General features: G+C 34.2%; 1 protein-coding gene across 1 annotated transcript; it reads right to left on the bottom strand.

Moving 5' to 3' along the window:
* Positions 1 to 11,440: 11,440 nt before the first annotated feature.
* On the bottom strand, positions 11,441 to 16,211 carry LOC143564273 (protein involved in starch initiation 1-like). Its single transcript, XM_077051602.1, has 2 exons — positions 16,045 to 16,211; positions 11,441 to 14,204 (listed from the first exon to the last, which is right to left on the bottom strand). The coding sequence occupies exons 1-2, from the start codon at positions 16,114 to 16,116 to the stop codon at positions 12,186 to 12,188; spliced, it is 2,091 nt and encodes a 696-aa protein (XP_076907717.1). The 5' UTR covers positions 16,117 to 16,211; the 3' UTR covers positions 11,441 to 12,185.
* Between the last annotated feature and the right edge of the window lie 395 nt (positions 16,212 to 16,606).

Raw genomic sequence — 16,606 nt, 5'->3', positions numbered from 1 at the left:
CTTCCTCTTGATCCTCTCCTAGATGCTAATCACCATTTGATCTTGATCTAATCTTGAATATGAGTGTGTGTTGATAATTTGAAATTTGAATATGGATGATGGTGATGTGTGTGTGTGTACCATAATATAGAGAGAAAGAGGGTGGGAGTAGGATGGGTGAGTAAGATAATAGGGATTATGTGCGTGATCTAGTTTACTTACAACTCAACTAATCTAGTTTAGGAAGGTAATGATTGAGTGGATTTGTTAGTGTGTTGGGAATAGAAGGAAAAGAGGTGGAGAAGGTGATGTGGCATGGGGTGGCCGACCAAGGGGGATGAAATGGTTGGGTTATTTCATAACCAGTTTGGTTAATAGATCTAACGTATTGCGAGTTTTAGATAATCAATCAGATCCCGTTTTTAATAATTTTTGTCAAAATTTGAAAGAAATCAAATTCCTGACAATATGGACTATAAAAACTATTTTACTGAAAATAGTTTGTGTCGTGTCCTTTCCGGATCCTGTACTGCCCTTCGTTTACTTATTTCTTTTTTTGCGATTCGAGACTTTAAAATTATGTTTATACATTATCTCTAATGTTTTAACATATATTTTTAAATCTTTGCGGCCATTTAATCATATTAATGATTTATTTATTTTCTGGCCCGCTGCCCGAGGTTATTTCACGTTATGCTCGTTACGTGTCAAAATTTGGACTTTTTGTTGACTTTGCAAGATTTTGAATCTTAATAAAGGAAGATTTTATTCATAAAATGATATTATCTTGCTAATAACGATTACATTAGCGATAAATTTTGCCGAGTGTTACATTTTCCCTTCCTTTAAGAAATTTCATCCCGAAATTTAAGAAGTGTCACTGGCTTCAGACTCTATAGGAAACAGATGAGGATATTTTCGTTTCATCTGATCTTGTCGTTCCTAGGTGAACTCAGTACCTAGCCTTGAATTCCTACGAACTTTGACTAGCTTGATTCGATTTCGTCTAAGCTTTTGTATTTTCCAGTCCATGACTCTACAGGCTCTTCAACGAATCGAAGCTTATCGTAAACTCAAAGATCCTCAACAGGAACGATCCGTGATTATCAGATAAGCATTTCTTCAAATTAGATATGTGGAACACATCGTGTATTCCATTCATATTTGAAGGCAATTCGAGTCGATATGCTACCGGACCAACTCGATCGGTGATTTTGAATGGTCCAACATATCGGGGACTCAAATTTCCTCTTTTTCTGAATTTGATCACTACTTTCCAGGGTGAGAATTTTAACAGTACGTGGTCTCCTACTTGGAATTCCAATGGTCTCCTGCGATTGTCGGCATAACTCTTCTGTCGATTTGCTGCTGCCTTTAACCTGTTTTTGCTCTGGAAGACCCTGTCGGTGGTCTCCTGAACAATTTCAGGTCCTGTAAGTTGTTTTTCTCCAATTTCGGCCCAACAAAGATGGGATAGTTATTTCCTCCCGTATAAAGCTTCAAACGGTGCAGCCTTAATATTGGAGTGGTAGTTGGTATTATAGGAAAATTCAGCTAACGGTAAATGGGTATCCCAACTTTTGCCGAAATCAAGAACACAGGCTCGCAACATATCTTCCAACTTTTGGATGGTTCTTTCGCTTTTACCATCGGTTGGGGGTGATAAGCGGTGATCATGCCCAATCGTGTGCCTAAGGATTCATGCAGGGATTGCCAAAATCGAGAAATGAAACGACCGTCTCTGTCATAGATACTTGAAAAGGGTACACCATGTTTGACTACAATCTCTTTCAAAAAAAGTCGGGTTAATTTATCTAAGCTATCCTTCTCACAGATGGGAATGAAATGAGAGGATTTTGTTAATCGATCCACAATAAGCCAAATGGAATCGTGGTTATTGGGGGTAGTTGGTAGTTTAGTCACAAAATTCATGGTAATATTTTCCCATTTCCATTGTGGAATCTCAGGCTACTGTAGCAGTCCAGATGGTTTATGGTGTTCAGCTTTCACTTTTGAACATGTCAAACACTTGCTGACATAAACCGATATATCTCCTTTCATATTTGGCCACCACTAATATTCCAGGAGATCTTTGTACATTTTGGTTGATCCTGGGTGAATCTAGTATTTGGATTTATGTGCTTCATCCAATACTAGGATTCGAAAATTCCCATATCGTGGTACCCAAACTCGGTCGATCAAGTATAGTGTACCATCAGACTTTGCTATGAATTCACACTCAAGATCTCGCAAATTCTCGACTTTTATGTTTCGAGGCTTTAAAGCTTCTCGTTGTGCATCGCAGATTCGATTGGCAAGGCTCGTCTGAATTGTCAATCCCAATGCACGGACAAGAAGTGGTTTTTTTCTTTTTTTTCTACTCAAGGCATCAGCTACAACATTTCTTTTTTTTTTCTATTTTTATGTTTTTATTTTTTAGGTTCAGTTTTTACTTTTATAATTTTTAGGTTTTTTGTTTTTAATTTTATTGAGTCGTGTTTCCGTGCCTGCATTGGGGACAATGCAAAATTTAAGTGTGGGGATGTGACACAAGTTTTTAACTAGACGTTTGAGCAGAGTTCAGAGGAAGAAAAAAAGAAGAGGAGAAAGAAGAAGACGATGATGGAGTGTGGGGACAACACATCAGCATCGGGAGGTTGTATCTTTTATTTGTTTGTTTTTCTTTTTATGATGTTTTTATTTTAATTTGGATTGTACTAATACTGTTCTAAACTAGTTGGTTGGGTAGGAGTGTTGGATCTTAGTGACTATTGAGACTTATAAGTAATTTTTATTTTCTAGATATTGTGTTTGATGTCACTTAGGTATGTCGAGAGGACTGGATGTGTTCGTTCATAAAGAGAGAATGAGTTATTAAAAACTTGGTGAGCGGTCGGTAAGGAGAGCACTCATGGAAATAGACTGGCACATTGACAGTCTCGCATATTACCAGCTACGTTTTTTCCATTGTACTTTTTTTCTATTTTTATGTTTTTAATTTTTAGGTTCTGTTTTTTACTTTTATAATTTTTAGGTTTTTTGTTTTTTAATTTTATTGAGTCGTGTTTCCGTGCCTGCATTGGGGACAATGCAAAATTTAAAATTTAAGTGTGGGGATGTGACACAAGTTTTTAACTAACTTTTGTTTGAGTTTTGCCTTAAGTAATAAAAAAAAGTTCTAAAAATGTCCCTTGATTTTAGTTTTCTGCGTGAAAGGGAGATGATGATACTTATCGGAAATTGGTTTTTCAAACTACTAATAATTTGAGTTAATATAAAAATCACGCACTTAACTTGGGATGTGTCAGTAGGCTCAGCCTTGAGAATGAAATGGCAATTTATAAATTGAAATCTCTTGTGGATAAAGCGTTTTGTCCGTGGAAAATAATTAATGAAAGGTCTGGTCATACTTAAGCCTCAATTTTTGGTATGAATGTTATAAATATTATGAATTTTAAAATTGATTACGTTATCATATGATGCTTGGGTAGGTTTAAAGTTAGAGTATGCCAAGTAGCCGGTGATATAAATCTTAGCCTGTCTAGCTTTAGTGTTTTATATTTCATTGGCGTATGAATTTATAACCTTAAATCTTGTATCGATGGGATGTCTCGGGTCCGGAGACTATGGGTCTATATGCGGTTTATCATTTGGGTATTCACAATTCCTAAGTGGATTTGTGAATAATAAAAAGCTAAAAAGAGCAAACCCGCAGTTATCTGCCAAAAATAAGTTATTAAACTTGATCATTACGTACTTAAAGTATAAATACACTACTGACTTGATCATCCACGTTGTTAGCCATGTGTGGTCCCCTTGCTCGCGTCTCATTACCATTAAGAAACGGACGACAAGGAACAAGCCCATGTAAACCTACAGATGAATTCGTGCATACTCACCTATGGTGATGGGTTTGGGGTATTGCTTGATATTGGGGGTATGTCATGTTGTGGGGAACACTACTAATTAATTAAGTATGCCTCAATCATATCTAACGGCTGCTTTGGCGCCTAGATACAAATATTCCAGAAATTTTGTGTTTTTGGTCAGGTTTTGGGCCCTGTTTCACTATATAAACACCCATAACCCTAACCTTAACCTAAACAATAACATACAGCCACCAGTAGAATTTGAAGATTATTGGAGCTATTATTCTAGATTCTTAACGGTTTTGAAGGCAAGGAAGCATTCGGTGAAGATCTATACATTCAAGATCGAAGATTACGAGCTTTATCACCTATGATAGGGTTTTGTTAGGTCATTTACTATGTGTTCTTGATTTGTTTGTGATTGAATTAGGATAAGATCATAGAAACAATAAAACTAATCAAATAAATACAAGTGAGTTGCTAACCTAGAAAGCGGTAAGGTGATAGGGTATTGATAGATCTTTGTTGATTAGGATTCTAGATTTAGTTCTTCGTAAGAAGTTCGTCTAGGTTTGAATTGTCAACTTAGTCTATTAAGTCAATTGAGTGTGCTTAGCTACCTTTGATTTTCGTGCTATAAGGTAGGATTTCACTATAAAGGTACTTAAACATAAATAATTAAATAACCGTAAGGGAGTTTAATATATAAACCTGGCGTGTCTGAATACTTGTTAAAACTCATAGTTGTCTTCTTGAGAAGGGTCAGGGGTTTTGTTCGGGTTTTCTTTCAAGGATCTATCTTACGATCCCAGTTCCATAACCTAATTTTTCCAATTAATTGATAGCCAAAACTTTGGGGATTCTAGCCTAGGTGATTTTCCATCATCATCTGAATCAGTCAAACTTATTTTTCTTGTGTTTTATTTCTTGTCTTTAATTAATTAGTTATTTTTATTAGTTTAATATTAATTAATTTAAACCCCCCTTTAATAATAATATATAAATAGTTGTTTCGGCCATTGAGTCTAATTAGTTAATATACGTAATTTAAAGAGCCTCGTGGGTTCGATATCCGGACTTACCTAGCTATACTTGAGTCGATCGGTTCACTTGTCGGTCAGTAGTTCAGTTGAGTTTTAAGGAGTCTAGAGTATTACTTAGTGTCTAGTTTAGCGTAATTTAGTTAATGATTATTTAACTACTTTTAGACATCAGGCGTCCCACCCTACTTTGCTAGTAAGTATTAGTAACTCCCTCTCCAAGGAGTTTGCCATGTCAGATCTCGGTAAACTTCATCATTTTTTGGGTATCTCTGTTAAACATGAGAAAGGTGGTTTATTTCTCTCTCAAGAGTTGTACGCGGAAGATATTTTGGCACGAGCCAATATGACCACATGTAAACGGCCACTACCCCAATTGACACGTCTTCCAAATTGAGTGGAAACATGGGACCCCTTGTTTCTGACCCGACCCTCTATCGAAGCCTTGCGTGCGCACGACAATATCTTACTTTAACCCGATCGGATATTACGTATGCGGTACAACAAATATGCTTATTCATGCATGAGCCTCGAGAACCCCACTTTCATTTTCTTAAACGGGTTTTACACTACCTTCGTGGTATTATATCACACGGGTTACACATTACTGCCTCTAGTTCCACGTCTTTCACCGCCTACTCTGATGCGGACTAGGGGGTTCCCTAGACACGAGAAGATCTACATCCGGATATTGCATTTTTTTGGGTACTAATTTGGTTTCCTGGCCGTCGAAATGCCAAACCACCATTTCGAGATTCAGTGCCTAGGCTAAATACTGTGGCATTGCTAACACGGTTGCCGAAACGAGCTGGTTATGCAACCTTCTTCTCAAGTTATTCGTTCCCACTCGTTAGGCTACTATCGTTTATTGTGACAGCCTCTCGGCCATATACCTCTCGGAGAATTGCGTCCAACATCAACGAATCAAACACGTTGAAATTGATATTCATTTTGTTAGCGATAAGGTTCGAGTTGGTGATATCCGTGTTATTCATGCTCCTGCTGATTATCAATATGCCGACATATTCACCAAGGGGTTACCGCGCCCACTTTTCTAGAGGTTCAAGTCCATCCTTTGTGTCTGTGCTTCTATCATGAAGACTGAGGGGGTGTCTTAGTCAACACAACTATATGTAAAATATTGTTGTAATTATTGTGATGGATTGTTTCCATAGTAATAGGAAGTGTCGGTTATGACTTTGTCTATATGTACTCAACTAGATTAGCATCCTGTGTGATACACGGGTTGGATAGATATATTTTGATTTTAATAAACGAACATAAAGATTTATAAAGTCGAATAAATTACAAATTACAAAATAGAAAAAGAATCATGATAAAGTTATCAAAAGTCTTTAAAAAATTTGTTTATATGATTGTGCATGCCTAGATGGTAACACCTTAATTAATTATATAAGAAAATAACATCATTAATCAAATATTTTGATTCATACATAATATAACATGCTTTCCATATAAAGTTTTTCAGGATACATCACAACCCTAAAAACTTGGTCTTATTGAAAAAGTTTGTAGAGGTGTATCTGCTTATGTTAGTAACATTAAATTATATATGTTTGATTTACAAACAAAATATGAGAAACTACCAAAAAGATGATCGATCATATGATTATGATAAATGGACAACCCAATATAACCTTAACAAAAAAGTTACTCATGCTAAACTATGAAATACATATGATTATCCATAAATGAATACATATATTTATTTACTTATATACTTTTTACAATAAATAATGTACGTTAACTTTGCAAATAAGTTAGTTACACAAATAATTAGTAATACATAGATCTGTAACACTGTTTCGTTTATGATATAAAAAAAAGACAAATTATTACACAGTTCATCAGTAAAATCAACAAAGTAGACATGTTCTACAAATGCATCAATATCGGTTCTCAAAATTAGTCATAAGTGTAACATTTTAAGTTTGTAAAGTCTCATCAACTTTTTTCAAAATTTGAAAATTACATGGGAATCTTATGAGTTCAAAGATCTATTGATATGAGCAGATATAACATAATCATCAATAAAAACACATATATAGTGATAGAAATTAGAAAATACTATTTAACAAATTCAATAGTATTGTAAAAAATTTAATACGTTAACCTAGATTATCATAAATTCAACCAAAATCAAACTTGTAAACAAATCATAAACCTTAGATGTTTATTATCGAGTTTTGGAGAAATCATGAAAGTCTTTACAAATAAATCGACATAACTGAGATTTAATAAATTGAATAGCTTGATATTATGAGACTGATTTTTGATTCTCCCGATAAGATTTCAAATTGTAATTTTTTTGTGTGTATATCATTTAGGGAGAAAGTTAATTACATAAGAATGATTTGGGAGGCACGAAAAGTCAGCATGTGTGTTATAAGTTATACGGAAATTAATATAATTTGTTTTTATAACGAAGGGTTAGTTTCGGGATACCCATATACCAATTTTGATTTTTTTTAAAGAAAAGAGTTTTAATTATTGAAAATAAAAGCTTGCAAAATGGCACAAATATAGACATATATACTCTCTTTCTCTACATCTGATTATATTTTTAATGTATATTGTATAAGTGTTTATGTGATTCTCACAATTTTTTTACTTCAAATTAATTTTGAACAGGGTACTTGTATATATAATTGATTAATTATTAAGATTATTGTAATATTGAAATGATAAAAACCGACCATTGATTTTTTAAGCTAAGTACTCTAATCTTGTTTTTTTAAATAATAATGATGATGATCCATGAAAGAATAATATGCCCTCATGTGAGTCATGTCCGATGGAGATACATTCTTGGAGGCTCAAAAATTACGATTATAATAATATTATCTTATAATGCTACACCCTTATTATTGGTTACTATTATTAATTACTAAATAATTAATTCATAATAGGAAGAACATGTTTAAAGAAAGAGTTGGTTATGAAGCCATTTACCAATTTTATTTATCCTTTTATTTAGATAAATAAAAAATGTTTTAATTATTGAACAAAAATTTGCCAAGTGGCACAAATATAGTACAATTAGATGCCAAGTGACACAAATATGTTTTTATTTATTATAATAGTAGATATTGTGAATAAGAAAGTTCAAAGAATTATTTCCTCCTTCAATATGTTGTTTGGTAAATCATGATATTATGACTTATTAATTTTTGATAAAATGTTTTTTTGTTGTTAAATAAGGAAGGAATCCCAAACGCCTCCTAAAGCAGGGCTATTTAGGCCTGTAAACGAACCGAACGCTCGGGGTGAACTGTTCTTGAACCGTTCGATGGAAAGTTCATTTATTTAATAAACGAACGAACATGAACAAAAAATTTGTATGAACACATGTTCCGTTCATTCATTTATGTTCATCAACGTTCGTTTATCTTTGTTTATTTATGTTTGTTTAATTATTATAGAAAATAATTAAATATTATCTAGATAAATAGTCTACTTAATTATTTTATATTTGTTAATTTGTGTTCATTTATGTTCTTTATCTTTGTTCATTTATATTCGTTTAGATTTTAAACTGACGAACATAAACGATGTAAATGTTCATTTTTAAAATAAATGAACAGGAACATAAATATTTGTTTGATTGAGTCTTCATTTTGTTTAAAGTTAAATGAACGAACACGAATATACACTTGTTCGTGTTCATTTTATTCATTTACAGGCTTTCATTATTCACATTGAATAATACATCGGTCTCAATCTATAGGCTCTGCCGATTTTTTTTTGTGTCTGTTTGTGTTCGTGAACCATTCGTGAACACATTTATTTCCTTAATGAACGAACACGAACATAAAATCTCAATCGATTAGCGTTCGTGAGCACATTATTTTCTTAACAATCGAACATGAACAATGAATTGTTCATGTTCGTTCGGTTCGTTTACAACCCTAAAGCTATTTATGAGAACCACTAAATAAAACCGGGGTCATGAGAGTAAAAATGAAATGGGCCCCTAAAAACGTAACAAAATTTTATCACTACTACGATGTGAAGTCAAAACCTTGTTTTTATAAAACACTCTTTCCATTACATCCAAAAGCTACTTTGTACGCTTTTGTTTTAAAATAAATTTCTATATATACATGTATATTTTTTTTTGTTTTAAAGAATTATGGCCACCCGTGGAAAGTGGCCCTAGAGTAGCCACCCATCTCACCCCTCCTCCAAGTCGGCCATGGATTTAAAAGTTAATAGTGGCGGGTATGTGAGTTAGTCGAATGAGTGAATGTGCACCTATTCTCCATCGTATTATTCATTTAAAGTGCGCACATGACATTTAGAATTGGTGGTTTCCTAGTAAACGAGTACTTTGCCTTGTTAGGTAACTGGTAAACAAGTGTTTAGTCCTTGCAAAGGACTTGTAAACACCATATGGATGTATAGTCACAAAAATCTATCGATTGTAAACGGATGTATAGTCATAAAAACCAATCGAATCAACATGGAAGTTGATTAGTAAAGATGGCATGTGTATATAGTCTTGCCCTGTTGAAATTATTTGTGTTTGTAACTAATTTAAAGAATGTTTATGATTAGGATAAAATATAAAGTTGATGAGAGGGAGAAAATGTTAAATGAAATGCATAGTCTTCTTCATCCACCTATGTACGATACTAATCTATGCTTCTTTGCCACGATATTTGTACCAAACATGTAAACTAAAGGTTAGGTGTATTTATCCCAAACATGAACACTGAATGTTTTTTTTATTTTCAAACCTCTGACTATTGACTACTAGTTATGTGAATATCTTCAAAGAAAACTAAACTTTTCAGCAGTCCGTCTCCGAAAATTTAAATACCTCGGCTGAGCCAAAATAAAAGGGCCCGTATGCCTTAATGTAAATTTTTTATTCGGTAATGTACATGGATAAAACTTTTATCGACCGATATATATAAGCAGAAATCATTCTGAGCATTTAACTATCTCATAAACCATTGCAAATAACCTTATTTTTAACACCCAAAAACATATATGTGTAATATGTATAAAAAAGTTTGTACCCCCAAAACTTATGTACCCTGGTGCAGCTCACACACCCTCTTAGCCTCCCCTGATTTTCAGATTAAAAACACACACACAAAAGAGGTTCTTTAGATTTAACACACAGCTTTTCCTTTATTATGTTACTTTAAAAATAGAGAATATAAGTATAAAGGCAGGGCCGGCTCAACCATTCTAGAGGCCTAAATCGAAATAATATTCCAAGGCCTTTTTCCAAATTTTATTTTTATAATCATGACAAAAGGAACGAGCCCATGCCATGTCACGCCTTTTATGAAAAAGGGCTAGTTTTGTTGTATTTGGGCATTCAACCATAATAATGCACAAACAATACAAGCAAAATAAAATTCCTAAACCATAAACAAGAACATCTGCATATTATAAGAATATATAACATTATATTGTTTAAAAATTTGTCCAACCAACTTCAAAAAGTTCCCACTTGAGAATGTTCATTGAACTGTTTAAAGAATTTCCCAATTTTCAAAGCTTTTTGGAATGATAACTTAATTATATAATTAGTCAGTGGCTTATGAAAATTGTCAAATAAGCTATTGTATTGTTTACATGAAAGAAGATAAATTGCAGGAATTAGCTAAACTGTCGGCAAAGTAGAGCCAGATGTATATCTATGAATAAGAGATTTTAGAAAATGGAGGCCCAAGGATTGTGGAGGCCCAAAGCAAGAGCCTGAGTTGGCTGACCCTAGAGCCGGGCCTGTATAAAGGTGTATTTGGTTCACAAAATTCAACATAATTAGAAGATGGATTCAGTTCTCTGTGCATTTGGTTAGGATAATATGTTGGAACTATAATACGAAACAATTCTTAGTGTGTTCAATTAACAAATAAATTGTAGTTGGAATTGTAGTTAATTACTCAATTTCTTTTATGAGAAATTATTCTTAATCGTGAAGCAATTCTATCAAAGGGGTTGGAATCTTGGACCACTCACAGCCGTTCATTCGTCACCCCCGTTGCTCCACCTCACCATGGTCCTTGTACACCCTCGCCATTGCCATCTATGCCATCCACTGCCTCCCCACCGCCATTACCATTACCGCTGCCACCACCATATTAGGTAGCGACGATATATTTCAAATTCTGTATGATTATTTTTTCTACAAATTCGAATCCGTTCATAGATTTCATTTCCTTTATATTCCAAATTATTTTGTAAAACTTTAATTATAAATCAAGGTCTTTAAATCAAATCATCATCATCATCGTACTCAATATATCCCACCAATAGCAAAGCTATAGTATGGTCTGAGGAGGGTAAGATGTAGACAACCTTACCTCTACCACATAGGGATAGAGAGGCTGCTTCCGATGAGACCCCCGGCTCGATAGTAGTTTTGCATCAAGCCTTGGACATAAGGCACATAGCACTCAATCATCGGGACACCGGCTGATTGGTGCATGTACCATTGTCTTTCGGCTATCAACACTACCACATGATGCCTGATTAACCTTCCGCCACTTTTAACGTTATTTTCACGAGATTAGTAAAATAACGTTAAAATAAATCAAAAAATTCTGTAAACCACTTTCACCTAACTTGTTAAATATCAGCATTGGTTACCTTATCAAACTTCAGCTATTTTTATAATTACTTTGATACCGGTATATTTTTGCTAGTTTTTCTTTGTTTGTTCTACCTATTATTCCTATTTCAAACCATTTCTACCTACTTAACATTACATCATCCATCTTATGTCAATGTACAAAGTTATCTAAAAGAAACATATCAAATTGGTTATATACTATAAAAGTTATGTAGCTTATATTCAAATGTTTACAATTTCATACATCCTTTTATTAAAAATCATACAGATTTTATTATCACACTTTACACATTAAAATACAAACTGAAAAAAAAAATCGTCAGAATTTTGGACTCGCACACGTTGCACTGTCTTGACCTAATGCCATTTTAATTCGTTACCTAACTGCCATTTCTGTCACACCTAAACGATACGTATGATGTACACTTAACATGCATAGTAAATGCAGTTTCTACCAATCACATTGGTTATACTTATACATCTACAACACCATGAAAACAAAACTAAACTTACCCATAAACATCACTTGCAATCCCGGCCTCATGTATGAGCTTTTGAGTGAAATCAGAAAGTCGCGCCACTTCGGTTTTCAGTTCATCAAAACACCCGTTTTTGGCAACCTGAACCTCGGGAACCTCGTTTTTGGGAATCTTTTCTGTTGAAACATCGAGATCATAATCAGCCTCAACAAGTAAACTGGTTGTAAGTACAAGCTCCCAGACTCATTTCAGTAATCTTCTCGAGAGCACTCGTTGCAGCTTCAACTTCAAGCTGAGCAGCTTCTAGTTCCATCTTTTCAATCGCCAGCTCAGCAACACTTTTCTCACCAATTCTCTCTTGCACCATTTCATAAAGCTTCCTCAAATCATTAGCATCTTGTGTCAATTCCCGCTTCATTTCCTTCATCTCGTGTTCACGTTCATTTAGCTTATCTAAAGCCAGTTTAAGCTCGTTTTCTTTAATCGTGAGTGCTCTTCGGGTCTGTAAAACTTCCATTTCCCGTGACCTTAATGTTTCCATTATTAAATCAAGCTCGGTTTCAAGCTCTTTCTCTTTGGATAATAATATCTCACCTTCGTGTTCAATACTATTAACCACTTTGTTTGTAAGCTCGAAGATCCGTTCCACAACGGTTTTGGCTTCAAAGTACTTCAAGTTTGACTCGTTTTGGTCCTGTTGGATCTTTTCAACTTGTTCATTTTTTTCCTTCAGCACTTTTGTTGTTTCGGTTAGCTCGGTTTCCCTATTGCTTAGAAGTGTTTTTAGATTCAAGATTTCTTGATTGACTTCGGTTAGCATTTCCCGTGCTTGCATTAGTTCGGTTTCCTTTTCGTTTAATATTAGCTCGAGAAATGCCTGCTTCGATTTCAAATGTTCAATCTCTAACTTTGCTGGCAGTTGACTCTCTTTTGACTTGAGAGCGGTTCGTGTTAACTCGTATTCAGACGTTTTCCGGTCCAGTTCGGCTCTAAGAACCGATATTTCTTCAGTCGCATGTAATAAAGCCTGTTTTTCATCATTAAGTTGATTTTGTAATTGTTCTATCACATCTTTTTCAATCGCTAAATCCCGTTTAAGTTCTTGATTCCGAGCCTCTGCGAGTCTAAGCTTAACTCTCTCGCTTTCAACTTCCACCTCAGCATCTCGTAAACTTTTCGCGTATGAATTCAAGGTTTCCCGATATTGTTCAACTTCTAGAAGCTTCTCTTCCAAAACCGCTTGTTGATCTTCCATTTTTTTTCTAGATGAAATTAAAGACTCCCGTGATAATACCAGTTCTACCCTCAAATCACCAAGTAACGTTTTAACTCGCGTAAATTCTTCAGCATTTTTATTAATTTCGACCGCGCGTTTAGATTCTTCATCTGCTAAACTCTTCCATTCTTCATGAGCTAAAAGCCAATCCATTGTTTGTTTCTCCAAATTACCCTCCACGACTTTTAACTTCTCTTCTTCAAATTCAAAAAGTGTCATAGCAATTTTTAGTTCATCTTTATCCTCAACAGCTTTTTTCAATTCTTCAATCTCGAGTGTTTGTTTATTCACTATATCTTTCGTCTCAACCAAAAGCCGAGATTTTAACCGAAGCTCGGATTCGATAATGGCGTCTTCTTCGGTTTTCAATCTTAGCTCCTTGACCATGATATTGACCTCGTCTTGTTTCAATACGAGTGCCGATTGGGCTTCGATTATCTCCTTATTTTGCTTTTCAATGTGAAGTTTTAGGTTTTCAATTTCGGTTGCTTGAAAAGCCAAATCAAGATTAGCTTGTTTTAGCTCGTTTTCGAGCTTCTCGTGTTTCAAAAATTTGGATTTTATAGCTTCTTCCCGTTTAGCCAATTCTTCTTTTGCTTCATTTAGTTCACGATATTCTGACAATAATTTGTTTTCAGCGTCTTCTAAATCTTCTACTTTTTTTCTTAAAATAGTTAGGGCTGCTTCAAGATCTGATTCTAGGGTTCCTAGGTTCAGTTCTAACTCGCTATCATGAGGTAGATTTAAATCTTTAACGATTTTCTCTTCGAGCTTCTGTGTTTGGGTGAACACTCTTTCAAGAAGAATCCTTGTGGGTTCTATTGCCTCGTCATCATTTATACTTAATTCTTTGTTGTTCATTACTGATCTGATGATCCATGCAGAATGACCCCTTATTTTGCATTTGAAGGATCTTCGGTTACACCAATCTAACCTTGTGAAGGAAACCTGCAAAATTGTGATTCACAAATATTACAGATGCTAATAAAACAAACTTGAAACAATAAGACTATCAACTTTTAGACATGTTAGTTTTCAAATTCAGCCTTAGAAAATACTACTACAACGTACTTGATTCAGGTTTCGTGTTGACAATAATAATCAATAATCAATACCCACATCAAGATTAAATGTTATATTTTTATACCTTAAAAATGTTATATTCTTCAAGATATATATGGAGTTTCATCTTTTATTAAATGTTATATCAGATGTACTTTTAAGATGACATACGCATTAGTGCCAACGATCCAACAGGTTTAACTTAAAAGAGTTTCTGTAAAGAGCAAGAGCCAACAGCATGTTCAAATACAGAGATATATCAATCCATATCAGTATATCATACTTGAGACATACTGACATAGAGAGTCGTAAAAACACAAGGTTTAAGGAGGTGTGTGGGATTGCTAATTAAAACTACTCGTCTGCTTTGCCTTTTCAAATAAGCAGCTTAAGATAATGAACATCAAACTACTAAATCAAAACAACTTATTTCACTTAGAAATAATCAGATAAGCAGTAAACAGCTCCTTTACTCCCTAATCATCTATTTTTTCTCTTTTCTGCATAATTCAGTAAGTGGACCAAGTCATGCTCATAAAAAACCGTTAATGGAACTGATATCTCCATGTTCCTTAACTTGCCCGTCAATTTTGTTCTTAATTACAAGAAGGGATTCTCAAATAAGTCATGGTACTCTTTTACTTTTCACATTCAGGAATGCATTCTCAAATAAGCTATCAGGAAAAGATTCTTAATTACACTTTTTGTTGTTAGCTTCTCACACAATGGAGCTTGTGACATAAGTATAGCAAAAGGACATAACCATAACACCAAAACTCCAAATCCCTTATCGCATAAAAGACAAGTGCCAAAAATAGGAATGTTAAAGCTTAAAAAGCATGCTTGATAGGACTAACTCCATAAATTTACAAATAATGCCAATTAATCACAACATAATATGTAGGCCAATGATAACATAATAGTACCTCAGATAAGGAAGATAACCATTTTAACTGATTGAACACCTATCATATTTTAAAAGTAGCTTGCAAAGTAAGTTTGCGAAACCAGTGAAATCAAAATGTTAACCAAGATTTCATGTGTAACTATCAAATGTCAAGACTTATAGCATTTGTACACCCGTTGAATCATTTAAGATTCTAGTCCCTAACAACTGATTCACTATTGAGGACTAGGCGTCCCAATCAATTTGTACTAGTTAAATTTATAAGACATGTGACTGAAGTGAATAACAACATATTTGGTTAGAGTTTATAGCAAGAATCACACCCAAGCCTCAGCGCGAGGTTCAGGAAGAAACTTGTGGAATGCAAAAAGGGTAAAACGGTGATTTCACATCAACCTAAGCAGAATCTTTAGAAGAAAGAAGCAAATTTCAAGTAACTTTGCTTGTACTGAAAGCATCAAACAGCAGGCAGAGGCATTCCAAATGATGAGAAATAATTTCCATGAATGAATGAAACAGGAAACTAGTGTTTGTTTAACCTCCCAAAACCTAAAAGAACCCTAGAAATAACAAACTATCTACACTGCATTCAATTAAACACATAAATGAAAATAAAAACCCTAGCCTAACCTAGACAATACAAATGAAATGAAATCGTACTTCATTGATTGGTCCACAATGAACAACACTCCCAATTGAAACAATTTCAATCAATTAACACAACACAGCGTCTACTATTCGTCGCATAACTAACTGCAACATAATGAGATAATAATAATAATAATAATAATAATAATAATAATAATAATAATAATTTACCTTAGAAGAAGAAGAAGAAGAAGCAGCGGCGGCATAGAAATTGATCTGCAGAGAAGGTGACAACACCGCCATTCTTCAACTTCACTTCACTGCATATTATACATTTTCTATTCTCTTCAATAATAATAATAATCTCGATCAAATATCTGCGTGTGTTTGTGTTAAGAGAGAGAAGTGGCGTATTTTAGCAAGGAAGGTTTGGTTTGGTTTGTTTTGTCTTGCCTCCTGTAGTTGTGGGGAGTTGTGATGTCAACTGCAACTGCTTTCTTTCTGAGTTTATCTATTTGCTGCTGACTCACGAGTATTAAAATGAAAACTCTTATTTTACACCTTCTACTTATAGATTATTCACTTTTACGCCTTTAACTATTCAATTTCAGAAACTTCTTGCCGATTATTCAAACTTTGACTTTAAAAAAGGCTTATGCTCATTTAAATTGACAATTTTTGTACTCTATGATGGACAACATAGAATTCAATTTCAATGTACTTATGGGGTGGTCTCCTCGGTCCGGTCGTCCATTTTGATAAACGGGTCATCTACGTTTGTTTGAGTTTAAAT

Source organism: Bidens hawaiensis, unplaced genomic scaffold (genome assembly GCF_021521415.1).
Source record: "Bidens hawaiensis isolate Kalapana, Puna unplaced genomic scaffold, B.hawaiensis_p1.1 tig00021861_1, whole genome shotgun sequence".
NCBI classification, from domain to species: Eukaryota; Viridiplantae; Streptophyta; class Magnoliopsida; order Asterales; family Asteraceae; genus Bidens; species Bidens hawaiensis.
The sequence above is the reverse complement of the archived record's forward strand: the minus strand, read 5'-3'. Positions and strand labels throughout refer to the sequence as shown.